Raw genomic sequence first — 18544 nt, 5'->3', positions numbered from 1 at the left:
TTTCTTCATTTTTCCTTTCTTTATGCAGCTTGAAAGTTTTCATAGATTTAAGCAGTAAACTGATTAATCCACTAAAACTTTAGTTGATGAATTAATTGTCATTAGAGGGGTGAGACTGACAGGCAGACTTAAAAAAAAAAAACACCTGCCTTGGCTTTGGGTATTACTTAGATAGGGAATGGAAAACAAACTATTAAAGATGCCATCTCCTTCTAGCAACAAGAGATTGTTAATTCAATGATGAAGCCATATCCTTCAAAAGGCACTCAGGCTGAAGTGTGGGCAATACACAGTTTTTAATAAATGGAATCAATTAAGCAAGCAGTTCACTTAAGAACATAAGGTGATGCCTGCTAGATCGGTTCAAAGGCCCACCCAGTGATGCATCCTGTTCTTTACCACATACCCATGGGAAGCCCAAACATGGAACCTCAACCACAAGAGCACTCTTCCCACTTGCATACCTGCCAAGTGCCCCAGAAAAAACGGGACATCCTATTTTTTCATGCAAGGCCATTTGGGGTGCAGTGCAGATCTTGCACTGAAAAAAACTCCCAGTTTTTCGGGGCTGTATTTTTGGGTGTGGGGCAAGAGCGAGGTGCGGGTCACATGACTTGCCAAAGGCACACATCCTGGAAGACACCTATCCCCGTTTGGGGTCTCCAAAAGCTGGACAGTGTGCATTTGTGATTCCCAGCAGCTTGTGTTCAGAAGCATACTGATCTAAATAAAAAGGCTTTCTTATTACAAACTAAGGACAGGATCCCCAAAGGCCTATGCCTGCCTTCAAACCAGTAAAATAATCTTCATTAAATGATATCTAAGTGACTAACAGCCTGATTTTATTTATTTTTTTGATCTGCTTTCTTCCCTGTGCTTCTGAAGCTGCTTCTCAAAAGCTGCCCAGGATGTGGTTCTTGAGATAATAGAGACAGCACTCATGAGTTATAACTGTCTGCCATGCAGGAGCCTCCTTGACCTTCCTTTGGTGCACTTGGCCATCTGTTCAAAAGCAGTTTGTGTTTTCATAAACACTCTTGACTTTAATCAGATTCCTCTATATGCCTAAAAAGGAAGGTTAAAGGAAGGCTGGAAATTAGCATCACCTATGAATTATAAAAGCAGGGACGCGGGTGGCGCTGTTGGTTAAACCACAGAGCCTAGGACTTGCCGATCAGAAGGTCGGTGGTTCGAATCCCCGCAACGGGGTGAGCTCCCGTTGCTCGGTCCCTGCTCCTGCCAACCTAGCAGTTCGAAAGCATGTCAAAGTGCAAGTAGATAAATAGGTACCACTCCAGCGGGAAGGTAAACGGTGTTTCCGTGCACTGCTCTGATTTGCTAGAAGTGGCTTAGTCATGCTGGCCACATGACCCGGAAGCTGTACGCTGGCTCCCTCAGCCAGTAAAGCGAGATGAGTGCCGCAACCCCAGAGTTGGTCACAACTGGACCTAATGGTCAGGGGTCCCTTTACCTTTTATGAATTATAAAATGCACAGCAAACTATACTGTGTGCATAAATAGGGGGAAATCATTCTTCACTTCCAAGGTGAATGTGTTTTTGTGGGGAGAGAAATGTTTAATTCCATGTGCCCCCCAATAGCCACTATCAATAGCTTATTGTACTGAGCATATTGCATAGCTGATGAAAGCTGAAGCAGTGAGAGTTCTGTTGTCTGAGCACCAAAGAACTCAGTAACATGTGGGTAGTGGAAATGAAACACACTGGTCAAGGATTGAAAGCCATCTTTTTCCTGGTGAAGCAGATCACATGAAGGCTAGATTTCATTCCTGGCTCCCTCTTCAAGTTACAGAGCCAGGGGATGATGTCATGGGACATGCTCAAGTCCTTTGACTTTGAAGAAACCACTCTAGGGAATGAAATGGAGGCATGTGACTTCTTTGATATTCTTAGCAACTGCTTATCTTTCACAGTTGTAGTATGATTCTCTATATACTGAGAAGGAAGCGCTATTAAAAATCAATGGGAATTTGGCTATGTACATCAATGGATTTCACCCTTTAAAAAAACAAAAAAAGGAAAAACTCTTCACTGGAGTCATGAAAGGGCATGTTAGAAATCTTGCCAGGCAAGCCATTCTTTTTTCAGCCTCTATCCCTCCTCTGTAAAATGTACATACTAATGCTAGCCTGCCTACATTATTCTCTTGAAAGCCCCCTCAGTTTCAAAGGCGATTTTCCATAGGGCCCTGCTGCTGAATCAGTGCTGGTGCAAAGACACCCTTGAGTAATTGTGCTGTTATTTGGATCCTAATCAATGGCTTTTTAAATAGGGATACTCAAGATCTGGTTAATCTGAGGAGGCATCACATTGAAGTCTGTATATTAGAGAAAGCCAACCAGTTACCTAGATTCAAGAGGACCAACAAGGAATCAAAGTGCTTATTTAGAACTAGGCAGAACCACCATACCATTAGGCAGAATAAGAAAGACACCTTTGGCAACTTGTGCTGGGGTGGAGTGGTGTTAGCAGCCTCACACACTTTCTCCTGCACCCACTAACCTGCACTGTACATAAGTACAGTGGAGGATGCTGCCCAATCACCAGTGCTGAAGGAAGACTCAATGTCCCATCTGGCTAGATTATGGATGTAGAATGGTGGGGAGGGGAGTGCAATCTTTTCCTTCAGCTCAGGCAGGAAAACGTCTTGGACCAGTTCTGCAAATAGGACTTTAAAATTCCAAACTAAGGGCCAAAGCAGATCAATGCAGGAAAGCCATCATTGGATCACCCAGCTAAATTTGACTAATTTTGATCAGAGTGGAGGTCCTGGCACAAGGGATTTTTTTTTTAGTATTTGCATTCTTTCCAGAAAAAAAGAGGTGACCACTCCCACACAAGGGGCTAAGAATATAGTTTAATTGTGAAAGCACTTTCATTAATGCTGTTGTGCCTGGTGTGTTTCCAAGCAGAATTGCTCTTTCTCAGAGACAACTGTGAGACAAATTAAACACGATGGGTGATATCCAATGTTGGTCATAATCAAAGCAGATCCATTGAAAATCAATGGCTTTAATCTTAGCCTGTTTATGACTAACATTGGATGTCACCAAATATATTCTGCCTACATTAGGTCACTAACCTTTATTGGCTTGTCTGATCCTGCAGTGTATCTTATCTAGTCCAGTGAAGCATCCCCAGTTAGGCATCAGTTTCAATGAGAACACAGGGCTGTAATTCCAAAAATGTTAATTGCTTACCTTTAATTCAGTCACAGCTGTATCCAAGTTTGTCACAGTGTGGTCTTTATGCGCCCCAGAAAGCTTGTCCTCAGCAGAGATGGGACATTTACACTGGCGGCAATAACTATCTAACAGTTCATGATCCGATTCTTTCTGTAGGACTTCAGTTTCTGGAACATTTCTTGGTAGCTTGTCGAGACCCATCAACTGAAATTCTTCTTCCTCAGCATACGTATTTGCCTCTCTTTCATTCACAAATTCATAACTATCACTAATGCGGTCTGAGGATTTTCTGTCATCAAACAGCAGCTCTTCATGAACCACTTCTGATGATGTTTCTTCCTCAAAGACATCATCTCGGCTAACCATTTCATAGTCCATGAGCTCAGCTAGATCTTCATCAATGTCACTGCACTCTTCCTCTTTAATTGAATATAATGGATAGGTATCAAAATCATGTGACAACAGAGAGTAGTCCAGTTCCCCAAAAGGCTTGTCAGATATTGCTTCAGGTGGTGGTTGGTATGCTGCTTCTCTGTTGGACTCAGTTAGATCACCCACAATATTTTCTCCAACTCTTTTTTCAGATGTTTGTTTCTCAGTGTCCCTACAGAGAGTATGTTTATGGTCTAAAGGTTGTGTATCCTGTGCTATTAACTGGTCTTCTGCTTGTCCCTCACTTTGCCAGGGAGGGCTAACATGGTGGAATGCTGCATGAGATTGTGTGCTTTCTTCAACAGGTTTTGGGACAACCACATGAGCGTCTGTTATTTCAGATTGCTGGTTTTGGCCAACTGCAACTTCCTCTGATTCATCTTGCACAGATGTTGCATTTTCAAAGACACTTGCTGCATAATCAAGTATTGGACAAGACTCCTCATCGCTCGTTTCTTCTGGTAATGCTTGGCCTGTTTCTTCAGGCAAGGATTCTTCTGCACTTCTTTGACTGCTGTCGTCATTACTTGCACCTGAACCAAAGAGCCCACTTCCAAAAGGAACTGCATGTGTGGGCTGGCAAGTTTCAACTTTTATGTCACCCATGATCTCAACTGGCCTAACTATCAATGCATCATTCAACCCCTCCAAAATTCCTTTTGGAGACAAGTCTTCTGTTTCCACATGTGTTTCAGCTAGAATGTAAATAGGCTGAGACTCCTTGTCATCTAATTCATATTTATCTTTTGAAACTCTTGCTTGATTTAAGGCTTTTACAGTCCTAGGCTCATCTTTTAGAACCTGTTCCTTCTGGGATTCTTCCAAATTTGGACCATCAGCTTTAGAAACATCCCTTTCAAAGCCCAAGGATTCCTCTTCTCTTCTCTGACTGAGTTTCTCATTACTTGCTCCTGAACCATAGAGCCTACTTCCAAAAACAATTTTATTTGTGGGCTGACCATTTCCAACTTTTATGTCATTCATGATCTCAGCTGGTCTATCTATCAATGCATCATTCAACCCCTCTAAAATTCCTTTTGGAGACAAGTCCTCTGTTTCCGCATGTGTTTCAGCTAGAATGTAAACAGGCTGAGACTCCTTGTCATCTAACTCATATTCACCTTTTGAAACACTTGCTTGATTTAAGGCTTTTACAGTCCTAGGCTCATCTTTTAGAACCTGTTCCTTCTGGGATTCTTCCAAATTTGGACCATCAGCTTTAGAAACATCCCTTTCAAAGCCCAAGGATTCCTCTTCTCTTCTCTGACTGAGTTCCTCATTACTTGCTCCTGAACCACAGAGCCCACTTCCAAAAAGAATTTCATTTGTGGGCTGACCATTTCCAACTTTTATGTCGCTCATGATCTCAGCTGGTCTATCTACCAATGCGTCATCCAGCCGTTCCACCATTCCCCTTGGTGACGAGACCTCTGTTTCAGCATGTGCTTCAGTTAGAATGTGAAGAGACTGAGGCTTCTTTTCACTTGGTTCATCTGCACATTTTGAAACTCTTTGTGGGGTTAAAGCTTGTTCATTAATAGCTTTATCTTTTAGAACTTGTTTCTTCTGGGACTCTTCCAAAGTTGGAGTGTCATCTTTAGAAACATCCTTTTCAAAGCACATTCCAGTACCAACATCTCGAGTAGGACCTCTGGTGTGAGCGGATAAGTCAGTATTCTCAGTCTCTTCATTTGATGAATATTTATGGCTATCTTCCTTAGGTTTTTCCACAGCTTCTTCATAAAGATCTTTATATAAAAATGCCAAAGTAGGTGGCACCTCAAGCAGCTCAGGACTGACTGTAGTGGCAGGCAAAGAAATTAATGGAGATTGGGATAGCACATCTTTTTGTGTGTTAGATAGGGGTTCACCCGCTAAGTTAAGCTTATCCTCTGTGTTTTCACCCTTTTCCCTAATAGCATCAATTATTTCACCTTTGATTAATATTTTTGAAGGGTCTTCATGACTAGCTGTTGTGTTTTCTTTCTCAGCCATTCTATGGAAGCCTTCTTCCAAGTCTCTTTCTAGTGAAGAAAACTCTAAAATATTTTTTGTGTCTGCAGCTGGAAGTGCTGCAGAATTTTCTACAGTAACTTCAAATTGCCTCTGTACTTTCTTAAAAGACTGTTCATTTCCTGTCTGGATGAAGCAGGTCTCATCAATGACAGTATGCTTTTCAATGTGATCTATACCGTTATCATTTACACCACCATCTTCATTGCTTTCTTGAACAATAGAAACTTCCTTTTTCTTTTCTACGCTTCTACACTTTTCTACACTTTCCTGGACCCCCTTTTCCTTGACAAGTTCATTTGATTTGCTTTCCTTATTTTCATGATTGTCCTCTTCTATGCCTTCTGAGGTTTTTACACTTATTTTGCACCTTGAAAATTCCTGGTCAACAGCCATATCTCCAGCTTCATGGAATGGTTTTCTTTTCTGCACTGCAGCTGTTTCCAAGTATTCTAATCTCTCCGGCATATGCTTCTCTTCTTCTTTATCAGCTGAAGAATTGAGTGGAGCAGCATGAATATTCACTACCTTGTTACCTTCAGAAATCTCTTTTCCTCGATGAAGTTCAACAGCAGGTATGACTTCCTCCCTCAGTTTCTCATGATCTTTTAATTCCTTTTCAGGCTCTTTCAAAGTTATCTCCGCACTAGGCAAACACTTGATTTCTTCCGTTTTCGAAAAGTCTCCTGCACTAATTTGTATTGTCTTGTTGTCAGTAGTATGTGAGTCTGCAGAAGATACTGAGGAATGCAAGTTGTCTGTTAAAATATCATTTATGGGCTCTGGTATTACAGCATCAGAAGGCTCATTTGGAATTAAATTAGGTAGTGTAGGAGTCTCAGAAATATTTTCCCTTTCATCTTGATAAGTAACATCTGCTTCAGGTTTACTAGCAAACTGTTCCACTTCAAAATGTGTTGTAGGAAGCTCAGTTTCTTCCTTAATAGTTACATTTGTCTCAGGGGGGCTAGTTGAAATGCTTTCTGATCTTTCTATTAACAAATCAGCTTCCTTGAAAGGCGGCTGACTGTCTAGATTCTCTTTTTCTGAGGTCAAAGTAGTATATATTTTCTTTGCCTTAGCAAAGAGAAAGGCTGCAAAAGACAAGGGTTCTTCTGGCATCACGTTAGCTACTTCGGGAGGACACTTGGTCTCTTGTTCCTCAACTTCTGCAATTAGATCCAGTGAAGCAGAGCTGGATTGATCCAATACAGATGCTGGTGAGACTGATGCTGGTTGTGAAGGAACTTCCTGCTCCTCTGCTTTCTTAGTGAGAAGAGATGGATCTGGTGGTGGCTCTCCTGGGAATTGTGTTTCTGTAGAATAAGATGAGTCCAAATGTTCCAGATCCAGTGATGCAGTTACCAGTGGATGCTGGACTTTCTCGTTTTGCTGTACTGACAAAGCAGACTCTTTGCGTTCTAACTTGACAGCTTCAGTCCTTGGTGCCTGGATTTCTTGCTCCATAACTGCATCCGTCAGCTCTGATAGCTTAGAAACTCCAGAATCCACTTCTGCAGTTTTGTAAAAGTAGCCCTGACCTTCCTGCGATCCTGTCTCACCAGGAAGCTGCGATGAATCTTGAACAGCTGCAGAAGAATAAGGCTGAGCCCTTTCCATCTGGGATTCTTTTACTGACTGCAGTGAATGTAGGTGTTCCAACTCCTGTGATAGGACAGGTGACTTTAGAGGAGCATCTTCCTCCTTTGTCTCTTCAGTGCCCAAAATTACAATTCCTTGGTTTTCTCTTTCTCCCTTGTGATGCAATATTTCTTCATGTACAATGGAAGGTGAATATAGGGGAGCTTCTTGCTTCTGGATCTCTTCAGTAGAATTCAGCAAGGTCAAATCTTCTAGCTCTGGTTGTGCTGCTTTGGGGCAATGCAGCTCAATGTCCTGGCTCCTTGCTTCAGGCTGGGCTGCAACAAGCAAATGAGACTGACCGCCTTGCACATCTGCTCCTCCAGCATCCAGATGTTTTGACTCTTCCTTCAGAAGTGAATGAGACTGATCTTGGTTCTCTTCTTCAGCAGCAGCAGGATATGATGAAATTACTTCCTTAGAAAGTTGTTCTGAGGATAAAGGTGAGGAAGGAGGGGCTATTTCCTTAACTTCCTCAGAAACAAAATCTTCTGGAATGGAATTTGATTCCTTTGGTGTCATCTTTGTGTCCACAGGTGACACAAGTGGCTCTTGCTTGGCTTCACTAATGAGGAAGGCTGCAAAGGACAGTGACTCATCTGGCGCCATTTTTGGAGTTTCAGGAAAGGTGGTTTGGTTTTCTTCTATCTTGGCTTTATCCTCAAGAACTGAGAAAGAGTAGCTTGGCTGCTCATTTAATGCATTTAATGCCTCATTTAATGCATCAGATAAATAGCTTTGGCTCTCCTGTGTTTCTGAACCAGCAATAGGATATCCCAATTCAGGTGTTGGCGTTAAGAGTGGATAAAATTCAGATTCTTCTCTTTCTGATGAGATGAGGTGTTCATCTTCTGATTCTGGAGACACAAACTTGTGTGACTGAAGGTTTCCTTCCTCTGTGTTCTGAGCTGGGAAAGGTGCCTCTAAATGTTTTTCTGATTCAGATACCATATGTGACACTTTCAGATAGTCTTTTTCCATTTCTGCAGTGACAGCCTGAATAGCCTGATATGTCACCTCTTTCAATACTGGTTCTGTAGTGTCACGTTTCTCTGCTTCAACAGCAGTGTATGGTATACTTAAAGAACCAGATTCAAGGGCTGCTGCTGCTGCTGCTGCTGAAACACACTGGTCTTCCTGTGGTTCTGTCAAATAAACCGACTGAGATAAATCTTGTCTAGTTGCAGATAAATGAGGCAGGATCTCATTGACCTCCATTTCCTCCGCTGACTGCAGTTTACTGACTGATTCCATTGGAAGGACTGTACTTGATAACTGATGAGTCGTTTGCTCAATCTCTGACTCCATCCTCCCTTGTTTTCCTGGCATGAATACAGGATGCAGTGAAGGCTCAGTGATGGATTTGTCAGGATACCTCTCTTTCTTATCTGCATCATCAACAGAATGGAATGCAGTTGCTTCTTCTAACGGAAATGATGCAGAGGAATCCTGTTCAATGCTCTGCATTGTTGATTCACATTCAGCCGAATGTTCTGGTTCAAACTGTGTGGTTGCAAATAAAGGAAACCAACCATGTTGCTGGCCTTCCTCATCCTGGTCCTCAGAACTCAGCTTTGCATCTGAAGGTGAGCATTGCTGGTTTTCTTCTTTTGCTGCTTCTTGGGGTAGAACAGATGCTTTACTTGGAGGTTCTACAGATAAAGGCGAAACCAGCTGAGTTGTTTCCCTATCTATGGCAACATCCGGCTCTCTTGGAATAGACACTGATTCTTCTGATGGAACTTCTGTGGGAGACAAGGGATGGACTTCTACTTTTGTTACTTCAGCTGTTTGGAAGGTGGCAGTGGGAAGTGATACTTCTGCTGTTTCAGCAGCTGTCTCAGGAGAACAAGGCAGGCTGTCTTTTTTCTCCATTTTCTCTGCTGGGTAGGGTAAAGCAGAGCATCGCTGTTCTGAAAACGGTTTTACAGTTTCTAGTGAAGGCTGCCGAGTCCCCAGCATTTCTACCTTCTCAGCAGATGAAACAGATGACAGTTGCTCTGAAGAGTCGAGTGCTTCAGCAGGAGAGTTTGCACTGACTTCGTTACCTTTGAGATGCAGTGGCTCCAAGAGTTCAAATCCCTGTGTTGCCTTTATAGGTTCAGAGATGACTGGATGTTCGCTTTCTGACTGTGCATATGCTAGAGAGTGTTGCTGGATTTCCTCTCTCTGTGCTTCAGGAATAGGGAATGAAGACTCCAGCCACTGAGATCCTGGCTGTGCTGTCTGATTTTTAATTTCACTTCTTGAGTGCAGTGCATCTGACGGTTCTGGCTGTAGTGATGTTGTCACAGATACCTGTGTCTCAACAGCTTCCTTTGCCAAATCTGGTTGCAGGTGCTCGTTTTCTCTTTTCTCTGCTTCACCCATGAAGTGTGTGGGCTGTGAAAGTCCAATATATTCCTCTGCAACTTCACAGGAATCACTCTGAGGCTCCTGTGTTTCTATTCTGCTAGCCGGAGAAGATAAATTGGGTGCGGTTTCAGCTTCCCCAACTTCCCATTCTTTCAAGGAATACATCAAATGTGCCGGCTCTGCTTGCAAAAGTGTGGTTGATTGCTCCTGCGCCTCTTCTTTCTTTGAATATTCCGCCTCCAGCTGTTTCTTTTCTTGCTTTTCTCTTTCACTAACTGGAGGAGGTGATTTTCCCTGCTCAGGCACAGGCTCTGCAGGTTCGGGTGAGCAAACAGGGACGTCTTGCTTCCCTGCCTCTTCAGCAGAATGCAACAAGCCTGAATCTTTGATCTCAAATTGTGAAGGGATTGTGAAGCCAATATCTGGGTTTCTGATTTCAGTAAAAAGAGAATCTTGGGACTCATCCTGCTCAGCAGCAATATTATTTGGGTACTGCACATCCTGAGCTGCAGATTCTGATAGCTTAGAGAAAGTTGAGTCATCCTGATTCTCTGCTTCATTAGCAGGCTGGGAAAGGGGTTTGGTAGAAACAAGTGGAGGAGGCTGTATTTCCTCCTCCTCCGCCTCCTCCTCCTCTGTTTCAACAAGGAGGCTGGGCAACTTTTCTGACACAGTATTTGCTGTATTAGAAAGCTGAGATTGCTTTCCCCTTTTCTCCATTCTGTCATGATGATCTGGAGAAGCAAACCTTGCCTGTTCTGGGGCTGTCATTCGCGTGGCAGGGGAATGTGATTCAGTGTCCAGCTTCTTTGCTTTGCCAGTATACAGCGGTGCAGTTGGTGGTACCATTTTGGAAGCCTTATCTGGAGGTTCAGGCAGAAAAGACCGCCTCACTCGCTCCTCATCTCTGTTACGGGGAGCAGTCTTTGCAAGCATTGCCTGCATACGCTTGAGATTCAGGATTTCCTTCTGGTTATTCTTAATGGTGGCTTGTTGTTCAAGATGCTTTAAAGATGCCTGGAACATGGCTTGCCTGGTGAATTTTTTGGGTGGTTCTCTTGGCTTCCTGATTACAACAACTGTAGGCGGGGGCAAATCTACATTGTTCACCCGCCGGAAAATCTTTTTATTTCTTTCTTCCAATGCTGCAGTGAGTAGCTGAATCTTAGCTCTTACGGTTCCTTCGAGGGGCAGCTCTGCCTTTTTCATGAAAACATTTTCTTTTTCTTCTGGCAATGGATCCACCGCTTCCTGTGTAATTTGTACCAAATAGTTTTTTATCTTTGAAGGTTGCACTTGAAGGGTCCATGACTGTGGATCAGCAGGATCTAATTCTGTTTCCAATGCTTTTGCTTCTGTTGGCCTTCCAGAAAAGCCACGTTTTTCATTGTCTGGGCCCATTTTCTCATTTGGTGACAGGGGCACCTGATATGGTGAGTTCCTTGTTCTTTTCTGTACCATCTTTCCTTCATCCATCAAAGATATAGATTTCCCTGGAGGACCTTCCATGTAGGAGTTTTCCATACTATAAACACCAGATGTAGCACTAGTTTCTGAGGCTTGGGATGTGGAACATCTACTTGAACTTGTCTCCCACGTCTGTGCACTATCTTCACTATGAATGGCATCCATGGCATCTGATTTTACCTCTTCATGCTGGTTAAGGCTTTTTAAACTGCTAAAAAAACAGATTTTAAGAAACTATAACCTTATTATTATTATTTTTTAAAACAGAATCACAGAAGATTAAAATATATCAATTACACGTGTTTTTTATTATTTTCTATTACAGCACATTATAGCATTGGCTGTAAGTGTGATCTCATGAAAAAGAATTTTCATTTATTCAAGAGTAAAAAACCTACACCCTGCCTAATTTCTAAGGAATGCAAGATAGCTAACAATTATAATGCAACAACAATGTATTTTTTAAAATCCTCTAATTAAGCCCCCATAATAGAAAATCAAAACCACAACAACAATTCCAGCAAAGGCAAGCACCAGACAATCATCTGTCAATCAAGGTTCCCCACAGGCATTCAGTTGACCCCGGGAAGAAGAGAATGCTGGACTAGATGGGCCCTTGGCCTGATCCTGCAGGCCCTTCGGAATAGATGCTGCCTGAAGCCATATAGGGACAGAGGCTGATGCACCTCATTTGTCAAGACACTCCACTCAGAAGGGTGCAAAAATGTATTTTTCAATAGAAATATAGTACATCTCACATAGTGTCTATGTGCCTACTCATTCTGATATTTATGCACTAAAAGTTAATGGGCAACTTCAAAGTCCCTGCTCTCCCTTTTTGTGATTCCTCATCTTTAAACTGGACAGCTCTTCAGACAGAGGAGTCCTTCAAAGAGAGAAGTGTCCTCTGTAAAGTAGGGTACATGGCCACCCTGTAAGATACAGAATACGTGCCTTTCAGAGTTGGATACCTACTTACATTACTCTAAGGTGTTTCAGTTAAAACATGAAAGCTATGGGAAAATATTAACCCAACTAGAAACCAGGCTCTTGTTGCTTGAATAGAGACAAACCATTGTTTTAGATCTGTTTTAGACTCTTAAAATTAAACAGGGGACAAAGAAAGGCGAGAGAGGATTCATAAACAAATATGTTGACAGGAACAGTATTTCTGCTGCATTATACACAGAAGTCTCCTGGCTCCTCATCCACTACCTCTCTCCTATCCCTGCAATATGTACTGGGATAAGAGTTCTTGCTTTTAACTAGAAGAAATATTGACCAGGTGCAGTAATAGCAGCAAATCTTCACACTTTTTAATGCAGTGCTCTCTGCCGAACAGATTGCCCAGACCTGCTGCAATCGATCAGTGTCTCATGCCTCACTGACACGTCTTCTGGGTTTTATTTTGAATGAAGCAAACCTCCCAGTGTAGGATGATCTGAGGCCGGCCAGCCTTGGCTCTGGCAGACAGTCAAGTCCCACCAATTCAGTTGAGCAATTTCCTTCAAAATCAGAACTGCATCCAAGCCAGTGACTGAGCTACATATGGAAACCAGAGAACTTTAGGGTCTCTTGTTTGTTAAGTATTCGTCCTGATTTGTTTGCACCAAGTTTGTGGGAAGGTTGTAGGGCATCCAAGGTTTATTGAGAATTCCTGATGATCTGCTGGCAGGGAGGTTATATAACATCATGTCACACAACTGTTATCCCATGTCTCCCAGTGCATTTTCCTCTCTCTTTCTTTAGTGCAAGAAAGTTACGTATTTTTTCGCTCTGTAAGACGCACAAGACCACAAGACACACCTAGTTTTTGGAGGAGGAAAACAAGAAAAACAATTCTGAATCCCAGAAGCCAGAAGAGCAAGAGGGATCGCTGTGCAGTGAAAGCAGCAATCCCTCTTGCTGTTCTGGCTTCTGGGATAGCTGCGCAGCCTGCATTCGCTCCATAAGACGCACACACATTTCCCCTTACTTTTTAGGAGGGAAAAAGTGAGTCTTATAGAGCAAAAAATATGGTAGATTTATTTGGGGAGAGGATTTGTGTTCAAGTGTGCCAAATCCACTTAGCATCAGAAAGAGCCTGATGGATCAGGCCAATGGCCCGTCTAGTCCAGCATCCTATTCTCACAGTGACCAGTCAGATGCCTATGGGATGCTTGCAAGAAGGATCTGAAAGCAGCAGTGCTCTCCCCCATTCCCAGCAACTGCAGTCCTCCTGCCTTCCGAGCACACTTCAAAGTGTTGGTGCTGACCTTTAAAGCCCTAAACAGCCTCGGTCCAGTATACCTGAAGGAGCGTCTCCACCCCCATCATTCTGCCCGGACACTGAGGTCCAGCGCTGAGGGCCTTCTGGCGTTTCCCTTGCTGTGAGAAGCCAAGTTACAGGGAACCGGGCAGAGGGCCTTCTCGGTAGTGGCACCCGTCCTGTGAAACGCCCTCCCACCAGATGTCAAAGAGAAAAACAACTACCAGACTTTTAGAAGACATCTGAAGGCAGCCCTGTTTAGGGAAGCTTTTAATGTTTAATAGACTATTGTATTTTAATATTCTGTTGGAAGCCGCCCAGAGTGGCTGGGGAAACCCAGCCAGATGGGCGGGGTATAAATAATAAATTATTATTATTATACCGTGAAAGCAGAGCAAAGCCGCTGTGGTTAGTAGCCATGTGTAGCCTTATCCTCCATGAATCCCTTTTTAAAGCCACCCATGCTGGCAGCCATCTCTACAACTTGGGGAGTGAATTTCCAGTACATCTCCTTAGTTGCACCCAGATTACATTTCACCCTGGATTTGATCTCTTGCACCTAACCTTGGCTTGACCTCGACTTTCTGGGTGCTTTTTGCTACCGCTTGGGAGCACTATGTGAGAGCCAAAGTCTCCTGTGGATTCTTTTGGGATGTGGGCCTGCTCTGAATGGGGGTGTAACCCTTCTGGAGGAGGGGGTACCTAGATTCTGGTACTTCTAGATCCATTCCTGTAGCTTGAGACTCAAATAGCCTCGGTGACACTGAGTGTCTTCTCCATCAGCTTTGACTGGTGTCCCAGCTGTTCCCCTATCTGGACAGGGATAGCCTTGCATCTGCAGTCTATGCTCTGGTAACCTCTGGTTGGATTACTGCAATATGTGGGGCAGCCTTTGAAGATGGTTTGGAAGCTGCAAGTAGCGCAGAATCCAATGGCCAGATTGTTGACTGGGGAAGGATAACCCAAACATATAACACCAATTCTGGCATGACTGCACTGGTTACCAATTTGGTGCCCAGGCTGAATTCAAAGTGCTGTTTTTGACATATAAAGCCTTATGCAGCTCAGGACCTCAATACTTCAAGGATCACCTCTCCCCACGTGAACCAAACTGGACCCTGCAATTGTCATCTAAGGCCCTTTTCCATGTGGCCCCTTCACTGGAGATCCACACTGTGGTAACAAGAGACTGGGCCCTTTCTGTGGTGGCTCCCTGCATCTGGGGATGCTGTCCCCAGAGAGGCTTACCTGCCAACCTAGCAGTTCGAAAGCATCCCAGTGCAAGTAGATAAATAGGTACGCTGAGGTGGAGAGGTTTACATCACTGTGTTCTGTTGCGTCAGAAGCGGTTTAGTCATGCTGGCCACATGACCCAGAAAGTTGTCTGTGGACAAACGCCGGCTCCCTCAGCCCGAAAGTAAGATGAGCACCACACCCAGGTGTCACCTTTGACTGGACTTAATTGTCCAGGGGTCCTTTACCTTTACCTTTTTTTTTACCTGGAACTATCTCTGTCTTATTTTAGGCACCAGGCAAAAACCTTCAGTGGTTTGGTCTCTTAATTTCAGTGGTTTTGAGTGCCTGCCGTCTCTTTTAGTGGGGGATGTAGTGTAATTTCCTTCTCTGCATTTAAATCTGCATTTAGAAAACCCCTGTTATTTGTGTTTTGACATCATTGCTTTAGAAGCACTGATCTTGGCAGCTGCCTCCCATAAAATGTAGTTCTGCCCTCAGCACAGCAGCTGGCACAACTGGGTCATAAGTACACTTTGAGTGCTTGAGAGAGAAAGGGCAGGACAACTTCACTTTCTGCTCCCAGAGTCCAGCTTGCTCTCATGCTGAAGATGAATTTGCAGCTACATTTTTAAAAACCACTAACGCTACAGCCACCCTCACTTCAGGGCGCAGCGTAAGAGATCATTTGGGCGAGTTCCCAGAGACAGGCAACACATTTATCAAGTCACGTTAGTCATTTCCATTAATCACATTCCCATTCTTCTTCAGAAGCAACACACACAGAGAATCCATTTGGCTAATTAAACTACGTGTAAGTAATGCAAAGTCATTTATCCTTGCTATATTAATCAGTGGCGTGGTGGTACATGCTGAGGTGCAGGAGCCGAGCATGACAGCTCCCATAACCACACTGCTAAGGAAAGTCTGCAAATGCAGGCAGTTGTATTGAACCATTATTAGAGATATGTACACACACACCAGAGAGCACCAGGACATATAAGCACCATGTGTATAAGTATCAAGGTGGTTGCAATTGTATGCGCCGTTCAACCCAGAAATGCTTTGCGAGTCAACAAATTATCTTCAGCCCAGATGAAATGCAGCTTTTACCCTTTAATTAAAAATGCAAACCATCTTGCAAAGGAGTGTTGCCATTTAAATGGCTAGCATGAAGAAAGAGGGACCCCATCAAAGAAAACAAAAGAAGTATCCAGCCTTAACTTAATGGGTTTACTACAAAAAGGGTAAATGAAGACTTAATGGCTGGGGGAATATGGCCTGGCATTTTGATGCCAATGATATCATGAGGGGACTTGCTACAAGAAGATCCATCACACAATAAAACGTCCATCTGAAAGCACCTCCAGTCTTAAATCTACCTTGCCCCAGGGGAATTTCTGGAGAACAAAGCTGAGCTGCATCTGTGGCATGACGACTTTGGGGGAACCAGTTTTTGCCGCTAGAAGTTTCCCTCTTTTAAAAGCAAGATGTCTTCTTCTTCTTTTATTATTATTAAATCTAGGTAGGGAAAACCAGTTGTGCAGGTAAGGCAGTGATCTACTAGCCCCTCCCCGCCAGCCAGCATGCTGGCTAGAGCTCTGTCTCCACAGGGGAGGAAGAAAAGGACAATTCAATAACCAAGTGACAGCAGATCTTGAGCCAAAGCAGCAAGACAAGACTCCCTGTACTACGAAGTCTTCATCTCCAGCAGTTCAGACCTCCCTGGTTTCAGTGTTTTTATTTTGTAGTCAAAATGGGCTTATTGCTACCAAGTCCTGAACCAGAAACTGGGAACCATCACGGTAAACTTTTCTGGCTAGGAATCTTCCTTAACTATATACGTACATCTGCTATTGCCTTTGGAGTGCCCTTTCCATTCATCTATTGGGTGCAGAGCTGAAATCACCCCATTTTTAGGAGCCCTGTGCTATCAGACCAAGCAACAAGCCATGCCGAAAGTACATGAAGACCAAACGGCCTGTAGCCACCAAACACAAACTGAGTCACAACCACCACTCATTTCCACACACACACACCCCGCAAGCAATCGATTCTTGAATTCAATTTCTCCCCCACCTCTCATTGCACCGTGGGTTATGGCGTTTTTAAAAGAACAAATTAAAGGACTCGTCCGCTTCACTTACACACACACACCCTGAGAGTAATGGAGATTGATATGCAGTGACGAGCCAGCTCGGAAGGAGCAGGAGATGCCAATCCAACTGGCACAACGCAGGATCTTTAAATAGAAAATGCCTTTTGCACACAGGCCAGGCACTTTCAGAATCACAACCAGCTGCATTCAGAATCATCAGAAAGCTCCCCCTCATCCTCAAAACTTTCATCTCCTTTTTGATGCCGCATGGCATTTGCACAAAGGCACTTCTCCCCGTTTCAGTTTTCCAGAACTTCTTGACAGCCTGTAAGTAGGCTGCAGAGTCTCATTTTTGAAAGGTACCGTACCTGTTTGGCTCATATTCATCCTCCTCTTCCTCTTCCATGGAGACATCAGGTGATCCGTCCGACTCATAGTTGCAGTCGGTCTCCATTTTGTCCCCCAGGTCACTTTCTCTAGCTGTGTTTATCCCACTCTACTCAATACTCTCCAGGGTTGCCCGAAGCAAACTGTCATCCACAGCAGCTCGGCTCTCCTGACTCAGGAAAGTCTTTAAATAGAACGACGGAAAGTTGAAACATCAAACCGCTGCTGCCACCTTGGACTGGCCACTGGGTCCTAACACCACCTTGTTTCCAGGGCCAGCAAATAGGTGGCTGGCCTGCAAATTAGTGGCCTTGATCTATCTACGGCTTCCCGGGCCAGAGCTCAGGCAGGCCTAACTACCTGTGGCTCTGAATGCAGATAGAGGTCTTCCCCTGCAGCATCCCGACAGTTCAGGAGGCTACTATCACATTCTCTATTGCTGGATCAAGACATATTTGTTTCTTATCATATTCACATCATGTTTTCCCTCTGAGGAGTTCAAGATGGTCTCTCCCTTCCTGTTGTCTTCTCACAAGAAGCCTGTGAGGGAGGTTAGGCTGAGAGTTGGTGACTGGCTCAAGGTCACCCAGTGAGCTATGAATTGCCATTTATACTTTGCGTTACGTAAGAACTTTTCGCATGTGCTCTCGTCTATATTGCAGCACACGCTCTCATAAACACACAAAAGTACAGGGGCACAGGATTCTCATGAAATGTTACTGTTCAGCCGTGGAATCAAGTAAAGGAAGGAGGTCCATCAGCATCCATGCTTGCACATTCGCTCTTTACCCTTCCCATTTAGTCGTCTCAGTTCTGAGGCAGAAGGACCTCTGCTTAGCAGTAGAACATTTGGCTTTGCATGCAGGAGGTCCCAAAATCAATCCCTAAGTCTCCCATCAGGGCTGGGAAAATATGAGCTTACAACATGGCAGCAGAACTGAAATGGTTTCTTCTTATTATCAACTTTGGTTAGTCTATAGATTTATAAGCTGCTGTTAAAAAAAATCAGCTCCTCCCAGGGTGATGTACAAAAAGTGACATTCTATTATTATTATTATTATTATTATTATTATTATTATTTGTATACCGCTCTATACCCAAAGGTCTCAGGGTATAAAAGCACAAAATATATATAATATATATATAAAAGCACAAAAGCAATCTCTCTCTCTCTCTCTCTCACATACACACACACACACAGTCCCAGCACATTTTAAAAAGGGCATTATCTTGGGATCATTACTGAAAATGCTCTATCTTGTGTCTATCAACCTAACTCCTCCTCATGAGTACCCAAGCAGGGCTCCCACAGAGGCAGAGAGAGAGAAAGGTGATCTGAGTGATTCATACCATTGGCACATGCAACCCACTATCAATGCAACATGGAGCCCAGCTACCAAGAAACTGGTGTTTGTGAGTGTGTGTAGCAGTAGCAACATCATGTAAACTGTGTCCCAGAACACACT

At 43.6% G+C, this 18544-nt stretch overlaps 1 protein-coding gene across 9 annotated transcripts in view; it reads right to left on the bottom strand.

The window, feature by feature from the left end:
- Positions 1 to 17638, bottom strand: part of CMYA5 (cardiomyopathy associated 5) — a 48891-nt gene extending 31253 nt beyond the window's left edge. For 4 of the 9 annotated variants that reach the window (XR_014556359.1, XM_083703359.1, XM_083703358.1 and 1 more), the window contains exons 1-2: positions 17060 to 17638; positions 3220 to 11323 (exon numbers count right to left, since the gene is read on the bottom strand). Coding sequence is in view for 8 of the 9 variants with exons in the window: in XM_083703359.1 (XP_083559485.1) it covers positions 3220 to 11323; positions 17060 to 17145 (8190 nt within the window). In the remaining variant the exon portion in view is untranslated. The remainder of the gene's footprint in view (positions 1 to 3219; positions 11324 to 17059) is intronic. The other 5 variants (XM_083703363.1, XM_083703362.1, XM_083703361.1 and 2 more) reach the window with 4 other exon arrangements.
- Positions 17639 to 18544: the final 906 nt, after the last annotated feature.

The sequence above is a fragment of the Podarcis gaigeae genome (assembly GCF_964106915.1).
Source record: "Podarcis gaigeae genome assembly, chromosome: 11".
In the NCBI taxonomy this organism is placed as follows: Eukaryota; Metazoa; Chordata; class Lepidosauria; order Squamata; family Lacertidae; genus Podarcis; species Podarcis gaigeae.
The sequence above is the reverse complement of the archived record's forward strand: the minus strand, read 5'-3'. Positions and strand labels throughout refer to the sequence as shown.